The following is an 18,831-nucleotide window of genomic DNA, read 5'->3' as shown; positions in this document are numbered from 1 at the left end:
CAGATGGGCAGACTCTTCCCTAAAATACCTTGGAACTCTCTTTCATCAGAATACTGATACAATGATGTCCATCAACTTGTCAGCTATAACCATCAAAGTAGAGAATCTCTTGAAAAGATGGTCTCCTCTATCTGTGTCCTGGTGGGGGCGATTGGAAGCTATTAAAATGACCATCTCCCCAATTATCAATTACTATCTCTCTATGCTTCCTAGACTTGCCCCCAAAGCTTTTTACAAATCGATAGAGAGTAAACTATCGGCTTACCTTTGGAACAGGAAACCTCCTCGTATTTCAATGAAAATCCTTAAATCTTCCAAGGAAGATGGAGGAGTGGGCTTCCCCGATTTTTTTTTATATCATATCGCAGCATTACTTCGCTATAGCTCTATATGGCTACAGGGCATGGATAAAGATAATGATTATGCTGCTTGGGTCCACATTGAACAATATCTTTCGAACCCTATTCCCATATCTTGCCTACCATATACCTCTCCGTCCACTCTTTCTTCTAAATCTGTGACTATTTCTGCAACTCTTCAGGCTATACAACATTTTGATGTCTTCTCAAACTCTGATAGAAGACACACTTTGGCTGCTCCTCTGTGGTATAATTCCTTATTTAACATAGGTAACCGCTCCATACATTGGCGCTTGTGGATTGATCAGGGTATATGGTCTTTGGGTCAAGTTTTGTACAAAGAATCTTTATTATCTTTCTCTCAGATTATGGATAAATTTAACTTGCCCCCTTCGGAATGTTTTCACTGGCTTCAACTCTCTCAATGTCTGAAAAAATATTCCCCCTCTATCTTCACCTTTTCTCAAATATCCCATTTCATCACCCTATCTCAACAGGGCTTTCTTCTAGGCCACTCAACCTCTCTCTTCTATAAAGAACTTAGATCTCACCTCTTCCCTAGATCCAACAGGACTACCGATTCCTGGGTGAATTTTGCCTCTTGGTACGGTTCGGATGCTGATTGGGCACGACATTTCTGTAAAATTATTCGCCCCACCGCCTCTACTAGCTTGACGAAATCACTCTACTTTTTAGCTTATCATGCCTTCTGGACACCTCACAAGTTGTTTCGAGCTGGGCTTAGGGACTCAAATCTATGTTGGCACTGCAATGCGGCAATGGGCAATCTTCACCATATGATCTATGCTTGTCCTCTTCTTGCCTCATTCTGGATTAAAGTATGGGAACTTATTCAACGTATACTTCCTATCACATCTGACTTCACCTTTGACATTCTTCTCTTTAGATCTCTAGCAGTGATTGACCCACTTACCCCTAATCAACAATCTCTCCTTAACATATTGATTGCCCTTACGATCCAAATGATCCTTCATAACTGGAAATCAGCAGATACCCTTAACATTGTATTTTGGTGGAATTCTGTTCTTATGACTCACTCATATGAAATCAAAGCAGCGGAGTTCTCTAACAGATCCCTGACCATATCTCGCATTTGGGAACCTATACAACATTTCTCTGCATAACCGTTGACTTCACGGACGGCTTGATTCTGAATTATTGTTCCTCACAGTTGATATTGGAATATCCATCAAGGATGCTGATGCCCGCCCTGCTTTATTTCGACCTCTTTGATCTTTCTCTTTCCTTCCTAACATCTGGTATGCTTATTTCTTACAACCTGATTTCCTTCTCTCTCCTATTTCCTCCTCCTCTCCAGGATTAGGATACGCTTGACATTGAGATATCATAATATCATATTATTGTTAAGACTCTCCATTTCACTTGTCTTTATATGGCTCTAGTATGTACTAAGGCGCTATCTTTGTTAGTGCATATATATATTTCTCAATGCATTCCTTACTGCATATTATTTTGCTTTGTTTATTGTATCTTGAAAATCAATAAACATATTTGAACTCCATTTCAGCCTGTATTACAGCTTCAGATGGCCAAATTGCCACAGCTCACCAGATCAGAGGGGCAATCTAAGGGGTACTGCAGTGAATTGTGGGCCCCTAAAACCCACCCAAAAGTTACTGTACCTACATTAAGATGGCACCTGCAGGTGTAAGGGCTATTGTTATGATGTATAGATGGCTACAGTATGTTTTGGGTGCCTTACCATTTAGCGCGTGTTAATCTTTAGCGTGTGCTAAATCGGTTAGCGTGCCTTAATGAAAGAACTCCTAGATATGCTAAAAGGGAAGGGACTTGTTTATTGCCTTTTCTGTGCGGTTTATACAAAATGCTTTTTATATAATTTTAGACAGGTACTTAGTTTGTATCTCAGGAAATGAAGTTAAGTGACCTGCCCAGAGTCACAAGGCCACTAGGCTACTCTTCCACCCCATTTAAGATAAGTTATTAATTTATTCTTTATTGAAAGCATTACTGGAAATGAGTTTAATCTATATATGAGCTCACTTGGTCAAATTATATTGAATTTGGGTGAACAATTATTATCCTATGCTGATGACAATTTTTTTGTACCAGTTCATTGGGACTTGCAAGTTACTTATAGTAACGTTACTAATTGCATTAACAAAATTGGCAAATGATCTTTGACTATTCAACTCAAACGTATTACAGATAAAATCAAAATTCTTTGGTTTGGACTGAGTTTGAATAATATTCCAAGATTTATTCCAAACCCTGAGGAAACCCAATTTAGGGTTCCTTTCACTAAGGTGCGCTAGGGCTTTTAACGTGCAGAATAGTGCGAGCTACATTGCCGCACGCGCTAGACCTTAACGCCAGCATCGAGCTGGCGTTAGTTTTAGAAGCGTAGCGTGCGGTGTAGCAAGCAGTAATTTCCTGCGTGTGATAAAAACGCTAGCGCACCTTAGTAAAAGGAGCCCTTAGTGTAGAAAAAAACTTAAAGGGTCCGGGGTATGATCCTGGACTCCTCACTGCTGATGGTGCCTCAGGTTAACAGTTTGATTAGGAAAACTTTTTTTTTTTTTTTCATTTAAACAGTTATGCTTGGTCTATTTATGTTTTCTTCCTGACCGTTCAGTTGTCAATTTTGTGATTAGTTGACTATTGCAATTCCTTTTATCTGAGTATTTTTGCTAAATTAATATCAAAGATTCAGCTTATTCAGAATACAGCAGCTAGACTGATTTAATGCAAATCCACTTCTAACACTTCAACATTTGGTATCCCACAAGGTTCCATTTTATCCCCCTTATTATTTAATATCTTCCTATCACCATTACTAGAAATCTGTCAGGCCATAGGATTTATCCCATTTTCATACGCGGACGACATACAATTGATCCATCCTTTGGATCCCGAAAGTAATACCGATATCTGTTCTGTTCTATAAATCAAAAACTGGATCAAATACTAAACTGGTTGAACACAAATAAATTGGCCTTAAACATTAACAAGACCAAATCAATCCTTTTTAATTGGAAAAAAGATATTTCACTCATAAATCCGTTTTTCTTTAATAACACAATAATAAGTATGGTACCTTCAACTAAAATTCTTGGAGTAGTAATAGATGATAAGCTAACTTATCACGAACATATTTCTTCTATTGTTAAAAACTGCTTTTTCAAACTACGGCAGATACGATCAATTGCCAAATTTCTTTACCCATCATCTTTAAAAATATTGATTCACTCCTTTATTATAGCTAAAATCGATTACTGCAATGCTTTATTTTTAAACATTACCCAAAAAGAAAAAAGGAGACTTCAAATTATCCAGAATACAGCCATCAAACTGATTTATAATGCAAAAAAATTTGATCACGTTTCCCCATTATTGATAGACGCACACTGGCTACCGATTAGCCATAGGATTTTATATAAACTTATGTTTTTAATTTTTAAGACCCTTTCCTCAAGCGAACCGCAATTTATATCAAAATCTTTGATCCCTTATAAAACCCAACGATCTCTGCGTTCTTCTGAACAAAGTTTATTAACAGTTCCTTCATTAAGGACTATAGGAACACGTAGGGCTGACATGTTTACTGTCGCGGGGCCACAATGGTGGAATACTCTCCCCCAATACATCAGAACAGAACAAGATATGGCAAAGTTTAAAATCTTTTTAAAAACCTACTTATTTAAGGATGCTTTTAATCTCTAAATAATAGATGATTAATTATTGTTTACGAAATGTGCTTTGGTAAATTTTATACCCCTCCTTTTGTACTTCCCTTTTTTCACCATACCCAAAAATGTAACTTTACCTGCCTCCCTATTACTTATGTCAGTCAGAATTGGAAAACATTGTTATTTTACTAAGTTTCTTTATTGTATTTTATTGTACCTTGTACATCGCTTAGAAATTAAATAGGCGATTAATCAAAAACAGAAATAAACTTGAAACTTGAAACTTAAGTCTGACCAGAGAACTGCACTGGCTTCCAATGCAGGCTCGCATATACAGTATTTTAAGGTGATGTATTTAATGTTTAAAACCTTAGAAGGCCATTGTCCACATGAATTGGTTCCTTTGATTCATTTGTTGGGTTCATTTAGGGAGATGGTAAGTGCAATCATCTTCTATTGAGATTTCACTCTGTTAGGAATGTTAAATATAAATCATTTTAAACAATTCATTTATGTATTCCTCAGTGAACATAAGTACAGCCAGACTGGGTCAGACAAATGATCCATCTAACCTAGTTTTCTGTTTCCAACAGTGACCAATCAAGATCACAGTACCTAGCATAAACCCAAAAAGTAGCAAGATTTCAAGCTACTGATCCAGGGCAAGCAGTGCCTTGCCCCATGTCTGTCTCACTAGCGCACTATGGCATTTTCTTCCAGGAACTTGTCCAAACCTTTCTTAAACCCAGCTACACTAACCTCTGTAACCACATCCTCTGGCAAAGAAGTTTAGAGTTTAACTATTCTTTGAGTAAAAAAATATTTCCTTCTATTGTAATTTCATCAAGTGTCCCCCGGCTTTTATACTTTTTGTAAAGGTGAAAAATTGATTTACCTTTACCCATTCTATACCACTCAGGATTCTGTAGGCCTCAATTATATTCCCTCTGTGACATCTCTCTTCCAAGATGAAGAGTCCTGACCTCTTTAGTATATTCCAAGTGTATTTATTGGACTCTGTACTATAGGGACTAGGGGATGATTAAGTACTTATCTTGACCATCTTCTTTCTAGTAGAAAGGCATATGACCAGTGGTTATGTAACCCTAGTCGCAAGTTTGTGTAGAAGGTACCAATTTATATTTTTTGGCTCCGCTTCATCTGCACTGCTCTTTGCTGCTCAGTTCATACCAAATCAGTCAAGAAAGAAACAAAGAGGAAGGATAAGGGGAACTCCTCACTCAGCTCAAATCTGGTCTGACAACAAAAAAACTATTAAATAGCATGGTAAAATCTTAATATATACAGTCTGTTTTCATTATTCAAGTGCTCACAATACATGATTTCGCCTATCTGTGGTTGAATCAATTGCAACCAATATTTGTCACGCCAATGTGTTCGCATATTCGTGGACTGGTGCTTTAAAACAGCTTTTTTGCTTTCACTTTCACCTTGCGGTTAGGCTTTGCTTCCAGATATGGCCCCCAAGTCGTCTGGAGAGTGAATTACAAGTACTTCAAGTGATGTTCTATACAGGAACCTAATCTTATTTTCCTAATAAGATTCAGTGTTCTGCAGTTTTGAGGCGCATGTACTGCTGGAACCAAACCTCTATTTTCCCATAGATTCAAAGTTTTGGTATTCATGATCTCACAGTTCGGGAACATTTTCAGGAACTGTACTACCACAAATATTGAGAACAGACTGTAACAAGATGGAACCTAAACAAGCCACCTACTGAGTGCAAAGCACTAACACCAATGTGACCACCATACTTTCCTGTTTTTGTTTTTAAACAGAAGAGAGTTACCAGCATGGGGCATCCTCCCTATGAGACTCTCCTTTGGATACTGTGGAGACCTTCAAGGTATTCAACACTCTTCAGACCTTGAGACAACAAAAAATCAAGCAAAAGATAGGAACACACATGACTGAGGTGCTAAGCAGGCGAGATGACAACCTGACAGGACAAAATGTCTACTAGAATGAAGATTATTGAGGTAAATACCTAATCTTCCCTTCTAATGCAAAAGGCATATGAGTCTTGACCGGTGAGATGTACCAAAGCAGTCCCTCCAGCCTAAGACAGGGCAGAGTAACTGCTGCTAGCACAGAAGACCTAAAAGCAATGTTCACTTGTGCTGTTACATCCACCCTGTAAAACTCAGTGAACGTTAGGAAGGTGGACCAAGTGGCCGCCCTACAAATCTCTTCAGGCGATACTGACCGAAACTCCGTCCACAAAGCAGCCACACTTCTGGTAGAGTGCGCCCTCAATGAAATCAGATTTTGTTTACCACACCTGATGTACGCTAAAGAAACAGCCTTATGAATCCATCTTGAAATAGAAGCTTTAGACTTTGGCCTCCCCAAGCGGCTAGGATGAATTAACATATTAAAATCAACAGGTGAAAATAATTTGTGACTTCCCAAATAACGTAGAAGAACTTTTCTGATATCCAGCAAGGCCAACATTTTGCTCCTTTTCTGGACCCCGTTGGATGGAAGGCAGGTAGTCGGACCCTGTGGGATGGAAGGTGGTAGCCTGCTGCTGTCAGCCTGCCCCAGAAGCCTTCTCTCTGGAGCAACTTCCTATTTCCGTGTAGGTGGGACGCTCTAGAGAGAAGGCTTCTTGGGCAGACCAATGGCAGCAGGCTCACTTTGCTGCTAATGTCAGCCTGCCTGAAAATTAAATTTTGGCAAGGAAGTAGGTAGGGGACGGGGAGAGCCATAGGGAGAAAGAGATGCACCGTGCTGAGAAAGGTTGTTGGAGGGAGGAAGCGAAAAAGAGAGAGATAGATAGAAGAACCCATGGGGGAGGGGAGTTGTGGAGAGAGAGAGAGAGTAAAGCACCCATGGGGGAGGGAGAAGCACTCGTGAGGGAGGTTGAAGGGAGGAGCACCTGCGGGGGTACTGGAGGGAAGGAGAGAGAAGCACCAATGGGGAGGAATTGGAGGGAGAGAAAGAGAAGCACTAAAATGGTACAGAAGATGAGAAGGGGGACTAAGGAAATGGGTGAAAGGTGAGGCGGGGCAGGGGTTAGACTAGTGGGGCAGGGGTGGGATGGGATGAGATGGGTGTGGGTTCATGTGTCCTCTTTTATGACTTCACAAATACGGTAACTGTAAGGATGAACTGCCTGAGAGGGAAAAGAAACCCCCCTGAGAAACTGAAGCATTCTATTCCCAAGCCATCTTAACAGGCAGACACATTCAATCAGACCACTCTAGTACACTAACAAACAGGCAACCTTAACTGACAATTAACTAACTATTAATTAAATTCTCTATCCCTCAGACCAGGTCTAACTGACTACCCCTATCCCCCCCAACCTAAACACTTTTGTCAGAAACCTAAGAGCCCCCATCCTAACAAATATCTTAACTTTAAAAAAAACAAAATAAAACAAAAAAACACTTTTTAATGGCAGGTAGAACTAGAAGCAGCAAGACTTCAATCAAAACAGGCAGCACAGTCACTGAAAGTACCCAGGGGATGGCTATGGTCCTAGTGCAGATGGAAGGGGAACCAGGACAGAGGGCAGAGGTATCTGTACAGACCGAGGCCATCCCATCAAAGATGTCTACAGTCTCAACACAGATGGAAGTAATGGATCAGCCGGACATAAACCTTTTGCTAGAGCTGAGGAGCCTGAGAGAGGAGGTTCAGCGCTTAAGGTGCATCCGAGACGACGAGACCTTCATCGATGGAGTCATCCAGGAGCTGTCTCAAATCGCTGTGCAGGAACATGACAAGACCACCCTGGGAACACCCAAAGCATCCAAACCTGCAAACTTGAGACCAACTGCCGGAATGCAGGAAGTGGCTGGAGACACTGACTCCTGGCAGCTGGTGTCTTCCTCCACAGGAAAACGCAGGGGACCTAATTCTAGTCACTTACAGGGCAGCTCTACATCGACACCAAAGATCGCCCTGAGTAACAGATATCAGCTGCTACAGGAAGGTCCTGAGAACGAGGAACAAGACAGTTCAGCAGACAGTTCCAGTTCCGGAATCAACAGAACGGCCTACCCCTAAGAAGCGCAGAGTGGTGGTCATCGGGGATTCTCTGCTGAGGGGCACCGAAGGACCAATTTGCAGACCAGACCTGCAATCAAGAGAGGTCTGCTGTTTGCCAGGGGCCAGGATCCGGGATGTAACTGCTTGCCTTGACAGACTCATCAAGCCCCGAGACAACTTCCCCATGATACTCATCCACGTCGGGACCAACAACACCACCAGGAGCACCCCGAACAGCATACCTGAAGACTTCAGGGCCCTGGATGAGAAGCTGAGGAGGATGGATGCGCAGGTGGTGTTCTCCTCGATCCTCCCAGTAAGGGGCAAGGGTAGTGCCAGGGAGGATCGCATCCAGAGGGCCAACGACTGGCTACAGGGATGGTGCAAGGAGATGAACTTCGGGTTCCTACACCATGGAGAAGCATTGCAAGGACTACAGGGACAAGACGGGTTGCACCTGACCAGAAGAGGGAAGAATGTCCTTGGACACTGTCTAGCCTGCCTACTTCACAGGGCTTTAAACTAGGTAAGTCGGGGGAGAGTACAGGCACAAACAAACAACCTGACGAGCTAAATTGCCAATTCTTTTTTGAGGCTGAGGTAAGTGGTCACCGAAATTCTAGATCAGGGAGAGCATACACACTTTCGAGGCTGGGGTAGGTTTACATTATAATTCTGGGCCACATTGTAATTCTGGGTCTAGGGGATATACACATTGTACTTCTGGATCTAGGAAGAGTACACATTGCAATTCTGGGTCCGGAGAGAGTACACATTGTAATTCCGGAACTATGGGCAGTACACATTGTAATCCTGGGTCCAGAGGGGGTACACACATTGCATATTATACCAAAGGAGTTCAAGTAGCCCACGCGGGAACATCCCCACAAGATACACACCCTTCCATATTTGGGATAGGTACACACTGTAGTTCTGGATCTGGGGAGTCCGGGTTAGGTACACGATATAGTTCTGAGTCTAGGGAGAATACAAAATATGAGCATAATGCTAATAGTGTCCAGGTAGCTCAAACGAGACGTAATAAAAACACATGGAGGGCTATGTACGTTAATGCACACAGTTTGGGTAACAAGATCCTGGAACTGGAAACAGAAATAAGGAATGCCGACCTGGATGTGGTGGCAATATCTGAGACCTGGCTCACGGACTCCCATGGATGGGACATGGTCATACCGGGTTACAACTTGCTTCGCCGGGACAGGGAGGGCAGAATGGGAGGAGGTGTAGCATTATATACAAAAGATGACATTAAGGTCACAAGAATCGCAGACGTCCAGTACACTGAGGAATTTCTTTGGGTTAATTTGGCCAGAGGGAAGGACAAATGCCTGTATCTTGGCGTAATTTACAGACCCCCAAGACAACAGGATGACCTAGATATGGATTTAATCGGAGATATAGAGAATATCACCTTGCGTGGGGACACAGTATTGTTAGGTGACTTCAACATGCCTGATGTGGATTGGGACACACTTACCGCTGCTTCCGGCAGCAGTAGGAGGCTATTGAACTCTTTGAGGGGAGCACGTCTCAGGCATCTGGTGTTGGACCCAACAAGGGATCAGGCAATACTGGACCTGTTACTTACCAATGGGGAAAGTGTCACAGAAGTCTCGGTGGGAAACACACTGGCCTCCAGCAACCACAACATGATATGGTTCAATCTTAGGAAAGGCTTTACTAAATCCACCACACTGAACAAGGTCCTCAAATTCAAGGACACAAACTTCCAAAACATGAGCGAATTTGTTCACCAGGTGCTACAAAGCCAAGCAGAAACCGATAGCATAGAAGAAATGTGGTCGACTCTGAAAGCCACCATACAGGAAGCGACAAACCGCTATGTTAAATTAGTAAGTAAACGGCGTAAGAACAATAAGCCAGATCTCAGACCTCATCAAGGAGAAGAAAAAAGCATTCATCTCTTACAAACAATCAGGGAAACAAGACTCTATAGCAGAGTACCTGACCAAGTCAAAAGCCGTCAAAACTGCAGTCAGGGAGGCTAAATTCCACATGGAGGAGTCTCTAGCAAAGAACATCCAGAAGGGAGATAAATCATTTTCAGGTACATCAGTGACAGAAGTAAAAACTCGGGAGGGATAGTACGTCTTAGGAAACCAGACAGAGAATATGTGGAAAAGGACTCAGAAAAGGCACAACTATTAAATGAATATTTCTGCTCAGTCTTCACCCGAGAAGCGCCGGGGCAAGGCCCTCAGCTACAGACAAGGGTTAACTCGGCTGACCCATTTAGTAATTTCAAGTTTACACCCAGCAGTGTCTACGGTGAACTGTCAAGGCTCAAGGTTAACAAGGCTATGGGGCCTGACAACCTACACCCCAGGGTGCTCAGGGAGTTGAGTGATGTCTTGGCGGAACCGCTGTCCGCGCTCTTCAACCTCTCCCTTAGTACAGGCAGCGTCCCGTTGGACTGGAGGACGGCTAACGTCATTTCACTCCACAAGAAAGGCTCAAAAATAGAGGCAGCAAACTACAGACCGGTGAGTCTCACATCAATAGTGAGCAAACTAATGGAAACCCTAATCAAACACCAATTAGACACGATCCTTAATGAGGAGAATCTACGGGATCCCCGTCAACATGGATTTACTAAGGGGAGATCCTGTCAATCCAACCTGATCAGCTTTTTTGACTGGGTGACGAGGAAGCTAGATGTTGGGGAGTCCCTGGACATCGTATACCTGGACTTTAGCAAAGCATTCAATAGCGTACCACACCGCAGGTTGCTAAGCAAGATGAGTTCTATAGGATTGGGCGAGACATTGACAAAATGGGTTGGGAACTGGCTTGGAGGTAGGCTTCAAAGGGTATTAGTGAACGGCACCCCCTCTGAAATAACGGAGGTGATCAGTGGAGTGCCCCAAGGCTCGGTCTTGGGCCCGATCCTATTCAATATCTTCATAAGTGACTTGGCAGAAGGGCTCCGAGGTAAAATAACATTATTCGCCAATGACGCCAAGCTAAGCAATGTAGTGGGCAAAAGCACAACGGACAAAAACTCAATGCCCGACAACATGATGCACGATCTACTCCTACTGGAACGCTGGTCTAGGACCTGGCAACTCAGTTTCAATGCCAAAAAATGCAAAGTTATGCACCTGGGTAACCAAAATCCATGCAGGACTTATACCCTTAATGGTGAGATCCTAACAAGAACGGTAGCAGAGCGAGACTTAGGGGTGATCGTCAGTGAGGACATGAAGGCTGCCAATCAAGTGGAGAAAGCTTCATCCAAGGCAAGACAAATCATGGGTTGCATACGCAGGGGTTTCGTCAGCCGTAAGCCGGAGGTCATTATGCCATTGTATAGATCCATGGTGAGGCTCCACCTGGAATACTGTGTGCAATTCTGGAGGCCGCATTATCGCAAGGATGTGCTGAGGATGGAGTCGGTCCAGAGAATGGCCACCCAGATGGTCTCGGGACTCAAGGATCTCCCGTACGAGGAACGGTTAGAAAAATTACAGCTATACTCACTTGAGGAGCGCAGAGAGAGGGGAGACATGATCGAGACGATGGCGAGTCGCTGTTCAATGGATCAAGCAAAGACCCAAAGGAACTAGACCAGTGGTCTCATACTTGTGGCCCGCCAGGTACTATTTTGAGGCCCTCTGCATGTTTATCATAATCACAAAAGTAAAATAAAACAATTTCTTGATCATATGTCTCTTTAGCTATAAATTACAATTGTTATTATTAAGACTTAGCCAAAAGGAAAGATTTATGAACTCTAAAGAGTTTTACCTCATGTAAAATTGTAATTTCTTAAATAAGACATTAACTATTTTTTCTGAGACCCTCCAAGTACCTACAAATCCAAAATGTGGCCCTTCAAAGGGTTTGAGTTTGAGACCACTGCCCTTGACTGACCAGAGGGAGCTGCCTGCATGAAACTTGCACCCTGTCACATGCCCCCCTGCACAGGGTTACCATATGGCTCCAGAAAAAGGAGGACGGATTTAAACATCTGGATTTTACTTCCATTGAAAACAATGGAAATAAATAGGACAGATTGAGACATTTGGGTTTTACTTCTTCTGAAAGCAATGGTAAAACCCAGATATCTCAATCCGTTCTCAGTTTTCTGGAGCCATATGTTAACCCTACCCCTGCATGCGATACATGGATGCTCCTTAGATGGCCACCCAGCATCAATCTGGCTCAATCCCAATGCCAAATGCCATATTTTTTAAAAAATTTTGAGCAAAATTGAGGGGTTTTTGAGGCAAAATGAGGCTTTAAAAATTAGGACCAAAAATCCAAGATGGCTGCCAAACCTACAAGAGAGAGCCAAAAAACAAAAACAGCACAGGAAAGAAAACTAAAAGTGCCCAAATCACATGGAAGGGTTTTTTGGAGATGGGGAACCTAAATATTTGCCCCAGAAACCCACAAAACTGAGAATTTGTCCCACAGACAGTAACAGGCTCAATATTCACATTATAGCCGATGATGTGCCTCCCTCAGCCCTCAGACAAGCTGGACAGTGGTGGAGACTACCTAAGATAAGTATACAAAAGCTTGTTTCTTCATGCTGCAGACAGCATGAAGACAAGCTTGTTTCTTCATGCTGCACTCAGACTGTTGGAGCACAATCCCTTGACCCCACAGCTCCTCACTCCTCTTTGGGGGGGGGGGGGGGTGATGCAGCTGGCACCTGATAAAGTTCCATGGACTGACACAAAAAAATGACACCTTCAATTTGTGTGTAGAAGGATGAACTGAGCAGCAAATAGAGCAGTGCAGAAGAGGTGGAGCCAAAAATGTAAATTGATACCTTCTACACAAACTTGTGAGTAGGGGTATATAACCAATGGTCAAGACACATATGCCTTTTGCACTTGAACATACAGTATCTCTAGGACCACCATTCATTTCTGAAGATAAACGTGTCTTTTTCACCTCTCCATAAATTCTGACAGACCTTCCATGTTTTAAATTCCTGCAGGTTTGTGTGCACACACCTCTCTCAAAGTGTCTTACATGCTAGACAAAACATCTCACCTCCACAGAGCAGCTACTGAGAGGGCCTCCTGCCATCATATATTGTGAATACTGTTTAAACTGTTGCAAACCATCCAGAATGGCAGGCTTCATACGTTCCACTTTGGGCTGGAAGGAGCCTTCTTTAGGTAGTGACCGTAGCTCTGAGACACAAGACTGCAGCCGTGTGAAATTCCCTTTAATTTGCTGTGAAGCAATGGTTAGAGAGATCAGTGTTCTCTTATGGAAATTCACTGTTGGGTTTATCATAAAAAGAGATTAGGTTCTTACCTTGCCTTCTCTAGTACATAGGTGTGTCATTCTGGATGGATGGGTAATGTTCCCATGCTTGCCAGCCATGCAAATAATTCACTCCAGCTTTTGAATCCCTCCTCCTTCAATAGAGAGTTCTGCTACCCCCTTCAGCTTGTGTATTGCCAGAGATTGTGATAAGAGCAGATAGCGTAGCTGGTTTTCAGAAGGATTTAGACAATTTCCTGGAGGAAAAGTCCATAGTCTGCTCTTGAGAAAGACACTGATCAGTAGCATGGAATATTGCTACCCTTTGGATTTTGGCCAGGTACTAGTGACCTGGATTGGCCATCGTGAGAACGGGCTACTGGGCTTGATGGACCTTTAGTCTGACCCAGTAAGGCTATTCTTATGTTCTTAAGCGATAGCCCTATATTGAAACAGATGTGAAGGAAGGGTACAAGGAACTCCCCAAACTACAACTTTGTTCTGCTCTGAGATTATAACAATCAAAATGAAAAACCCAGAGGAAGAACACCTCAAAATCAAATTCTATATTAGTTCTTCAAGTGAGCACTGAGGAAGATACAGAATCCACTCACACAATTTTATCACTATAAATAATAATTTAGTGATTGGGAAGTTCTCAGTGTGAATTGCATAAGTCAGAAAAACACACGGCGTTCAATACATATCTCATGCAAGAGCACAAGGCTCAGTGCAGCATATCATCACAGGATCTTCCTAGGTGCATAATAATAATAGTGTGGAGTGTATGCCCACTCAAATAATAATATAAACAAGTAAATAATGATGGAATGAGTGGAGACCAATCTAAAAAGTGCTACAACATTGCACAACCCGCTAAGAATACAAAAGTGAAAACTTATCTTGTGCTGGAAAATGTTGCCATAAGTAAATTTGCAGTTCTACTGAGCTTGGTTTTGGAGCCACCCCTTTGTCAGGAACCTCCAAATTGCTGCTTGAAACTAACTCTCAATTTTAAAGTAGAATTTTCAGCAGAGCAAAACTTGCACATTGAGCACAAACTCAGTAACTTTCTGTGTTCCATAAAGATAGGACTGTACAGCTAGGCCTCCCTCAAATCCAGAGAGGCCAGAAATTCCTCCCAGCACCACCACTGCTATGACTGAATGAATAGGCTCAATTCAAAAGTGTGGTACTTTCAATGCCGCATTGACATGTATAAGATCCAGAATGGGTCTCCAATCATCTGAGCTTTTCTTGGGCATGACGAAGTATGTGGGGTATTTGCTTGAGCTCGAATCTTTGGGCAGCACAAATTCTATGGCCTGAATGTCTAACAGCCTCTGAATAGTAGCTGTAACCTTGCTCGTTTTCTCTGGAAATCCCACAGGAGAGTCCATAAACCAGTCCATTAGGGGCTGGCGAATTCGAGCTTATATCTACTCTGAATGATCTCCAGCACCCAATGGTCTGACGAACTCTGCACCTAGGCCTCCACATACTCCAAGAGCTGTCCCCGTATCTTCAGGGAAACTGCTTGGGACCTGGTGTCATTGTGCTTTCTTGAGGTTGGAGCGGGACGAGAATTGGAGGCTGGGATCTGAGAATCTCTGTCTGGCTCCCTTGAAGGATCTGTGAGAGGATCTGGAGCCATGAAAAGTAGAGCACACGGGGCCTCTAGAGGCTCTTAGTCTGCTGTCAGGTAGAGATTTCGGCGGACGATCTACCATGATGGCCATGAGATCATCCAGACCTTTTCAGAACATTTGTCCCTTGAAAGGATGTCTGCTACGGGTACCCCTGGAGGATGAATCTCCAGCCCATTGCCTGATCCAGAGCATTCTGCGAGCTGAGATCAAATAAGCCGAAACTTTACTCATGACTCTGATGATGTTGTAGAGAGAATCGGCTATTTCGTCCACTCCTGCTAATAGAAACTGGGGAAAAGGCTTGTCGTTAGCCAGTTCAAGCCCCCGCAAACTGGTATGACAGGTGCGTGTGACAAAGGAAGCTGCTGCAGCTGCCTTGATTCCTAAGGCTAGCACTTCAAATTGTCTTTTAAGAATCACCTCCACTCTGTGATCCTGCACATCCTAATACAATGCTTCCCTCACTTGGCAGGGACATGCATTTGGTTACCTGCGCTACCAAGAAAACAGCCCCTGACACTCCTGTGCCATTAGATACAGCCGAGCCATAGTCTTGGCTATTTTAAGGGACTCTTCAGGAGTATCACAATGCTCCATGATTAACATATTTATGTCAGGATGCCAGGGAAATGAAGGAGATTAGGCTCTCACTCTGTTCATTATAGAGCAGGGAGCAGAGGAGACCTGCTGGGAGTCCAAGTTTAACTCCCACAAAGAGTCCACAATAATCTCAATCAGAACTGAAGGTCTGAACAGCTGATGGACTGTGGGATTATCTTCTTGATTGAGGGCCACCACTGTATCTTGTGTACTCGCACCAGACTGCAATCAAGTTTCAAGTTTATTAGAAGTTTGTTGTACACGCAATATCAAATATTTCTATGCGTATCACATCTCCTGACAGGGAGGGTTCGCTCTGTGACAGTAAAGGCATACAAATAGACCCCCCCCCCCATCATCTGAGTCTCCCTTGGAAAGGCCCACCGGATCCTGGCCAGGCTCTGACACTGAGGTAGATGCGCCCTGAAAGCCCAAGCCCCTTTGTGCGCCTCCTGGGGATCTTGTCCATCCAAATAAGCTCTTCACATCAGATTGATAAAATCTGGAGAAAATATAGTATTAGGCAGCGTGGAATTCCCTTTAGATGACTCCAGTTTGCGTCTCTGAGGCTCTGGAAGGGATTTACTCCCCACCGATAATCCCCACGACCTTATCTTCAGCCCTAGAGAGCCTTTAGCCATAGAGAGCGTAAGGGCACTCTTTGGGCACCTATCCAGCACAAACCTGGCATGAATTAGGAGTAAAGGAGCCTGAAGACTCTATCCCTGCCAGTTGTGAGGCAAACAAGGTGACCTGGATATCATTAAAAAAATAAAATCGGGAAGTCAAAGATGGCTGCAGCAACAGTGTTTTGGCTCAAAAAAATGGTTCAGAAATGCTTTAACTAAAATTAAAAACCAGTAATTTTAGGATTTTAGAGATGGGGAAACCTAAAGGAAGGGGAAGAAGCCTAAAAAATTGGTTTCAAAGACCACCCTTGATTTTCCTCATAGGCTGTAACAGTCTTACTCACTGTGACCTGTGCTGGAAATGTGCTGTAGCCTGCCTTAGCTCCAAAGGTAGATGGATCTGGGAGAAGATATCACTGCCTCAAACGGACTGCTCCTCCAACACTGAATCTTCGGGCTGCCAATTGGACCATTGTCTGAGCCTCGAACCCTCAGGGACCCGCGGACACGAAAAGAGGGAGGTGAAACGCAGTCAGCACCCTGTGGACCCCTGCTGAGCCCACTATGGGAGCCTAACAGCATGCACTCAAGCCCCTGTGATGTAATAGGTGAGCAATTTTACAAGGGGAATGAACCCCAAGCTCCAAAAAAGTTTCTGCAGGCTGGCCAACAGGTACCACAGAGGGATTAGTCTGTCAGTTGCAGATCTCAGTCTGCTTCTCTTTCACATAGGCAGAACTGAACCCTCAATAAGGGGAGCTCTAAGCACTGAAGACTGCTGAAAATTAGCAAAAAGAATAGAAAAAAATAAAAAGACAGAAATATACAGAGATTAGAAAGACTCCTTCTGGCTTGCATGCAAAAGAAAAAACTGAAGTAAGCAGCAAAGCTCTCTAGTAAAGGAGGAGGGATTCAAAAGCTGAAGTGGATTCCTTTTACATGGCTTACAAGCATGGAGACATTACCTGACTGTCCAGAATAACACACCTATTGCACTAGAAACCAAAATATGGGATATCAAGCCTATAAAAATAGAAATGTGAACGCTAAAAGAAATGAGCATTTCCAAGGAATAAATGATATCTGATAATCTGTACATATTTGATAAAGCAAAAATGGTAAATTTCATATTTCTGCATCATATAGAAATCGCCATCTCTGAAGGCTTCCTTGTCACATCTCTTACAGAATGTATTACTTCATTACTGAATCTTCGGTAACTCCTAAGTTAGGAGCCTATTTTCCGCCAAACTTAGGAGCTTAAGTTTTCATATAAAAATTCATCTTCATTTAAGATCTTTATTGTTCATTGAAAGCTTCTGTACCGCTACTAATGATTGACTAAGTCAATTCAGAGTGGTTACATGAGCTTCTGCGAAGGTGTTACAATACAGAGTTAGAGTGCTTCTGTGATAACTTTCAGTATAGCACTCACTTTGGTTTAGGTGTATTTAGGCACTTTAAATGTATGCTCATCAATTTAGGCCTGCCATTCATTTGGCTGGATTTCTGAGCCTAATGTTGAAAATCAGTGTTAAGCTCCTAAATTTTTCCCATCCCTCAATCCACCCCAGTGGATTTAAGCATTTAAGATCCAACATTCAGCTGGCGGCAATCAGTGGGTTTGTTTTTTTTATTGCTGCCAGCATTAAGCCTAGAAATAAAATGTTAGGCCAAGTCTGGGCATCAGCATTGAACTTCTGGGCTTCCGGAGCAAACTAATACATAGCTTGTTAAGTGTGATATTCAGCACTTAACTAGTTAGGGGTTACCATATAAAGATGGGGCTGATTTTTATACGGTCCTACTTATGCAGTTAACCTGGCTGGTTAAGTACTGAATATCACACTTAACTGGTCAAGTGCCAATTCTACCCCCAGAATGCCCCCAAAGTAGCTGGTTTTCAGTTTGGCGCTAAAGGGTTATTTTCAGTGGCACTAACGGTTAGCCCCAAACATGACTCATTTCTGGCCAATTAAATCAGTTTGAATATCAACTCCTTAGTAACATTTTTGAGTATAAATTTAGACACTCAGCCTTTGTAAATTTTTAAAGAGGCCAAATTTAGGAACCTAACTCAAAGTCAGAACTTAGAAGTCTAAGTCCTTTGAATATCAGCCATACTGTTGAATATTCACTTCCGAGTCTTTTGTGAGAGACTTGAATGACACTCACTACAAAGGGAAGGAGGCATTCATGCTGATTCTGTACCACATACAAGCTCAGGAGAGGAATTCGGCAGGGTCCATCGAGGCTGCAGGCGAGAGATAGGAAGTTCTCCAGAGCCTCACAAAGACTGGAGCAGATGCTGCTCCAAAAGGGTGGTCCAACATCTATAAGCAGGATTCGTGGAGGCTGTCGTGCATACATGGTCATGGAATAGGGCTTACTGGTATAACCTCCGACTTTTGCTTCTGAAAACAGCCTCGTGGAATTCATTTTGTTCATGTAGAGGACAGTACATCAGTGGCAAAGGCAACTTATCTAAATTTAACGGGGAATGAAAAATAAGTAAAACATAAAACAGTATTAGTTATAGGACTAGAAGTTGGACATGACCAATGAGCTGTCTCTGTTTCATGCAGGAACAGGCAATTGTTATGACCACTGATAG

General features: G+C 42.9%; 1 protein-coding gene across 1 annotated transcript in view; it reads right to left on the bottom strand.

Annotated features, from left to right (window-relative positions):
• Positions 1 to 18,587, bottom strand: part of M1AP (meiosis 1 associated protein) — a 55,156-nt gene extending 36,569 nt beyond the window's left edge. Inside the window, exons 1-2 of the mRNA XM_033959973.1 lie at positions 18,393 to 18,587; positions 13,121 to 13,306 (exon numbers count right to left, since the gene is read on the bottom strand). Coding sequence (XP_033815864.1) covers positions 13,121 to 13,306; positions 18,393 to 18,587 — 381 coding nt within the window. The remainder of the gene's footprint in view (positions 1 to 13,120; positions 13,307 to 18,392) is intronic.
• Positions 18,588 to 18,831: the final 244 nt, after the last annotated feature.

Source organism: Geotrypetes seraphini, chromosome 1 (assembly GCF_902459505.1).
Source record: "Geotrypetes seraphini chromosome 1, aGeoSer1.1, whole genome shotgun sequence".
Classification (NCBI taxonomy): domain Eukaryota; kingdom Metazoa; phylum Chordata; class Amphibia; order Gymnophiona; family Dermophiidae; genus Geotrypetes; species Geotrypetes seraphini.
Note: the sequence above shows the minus strand (reverse complement) of the source record. Positions and strands in the feature narration are given on the sequence as shown.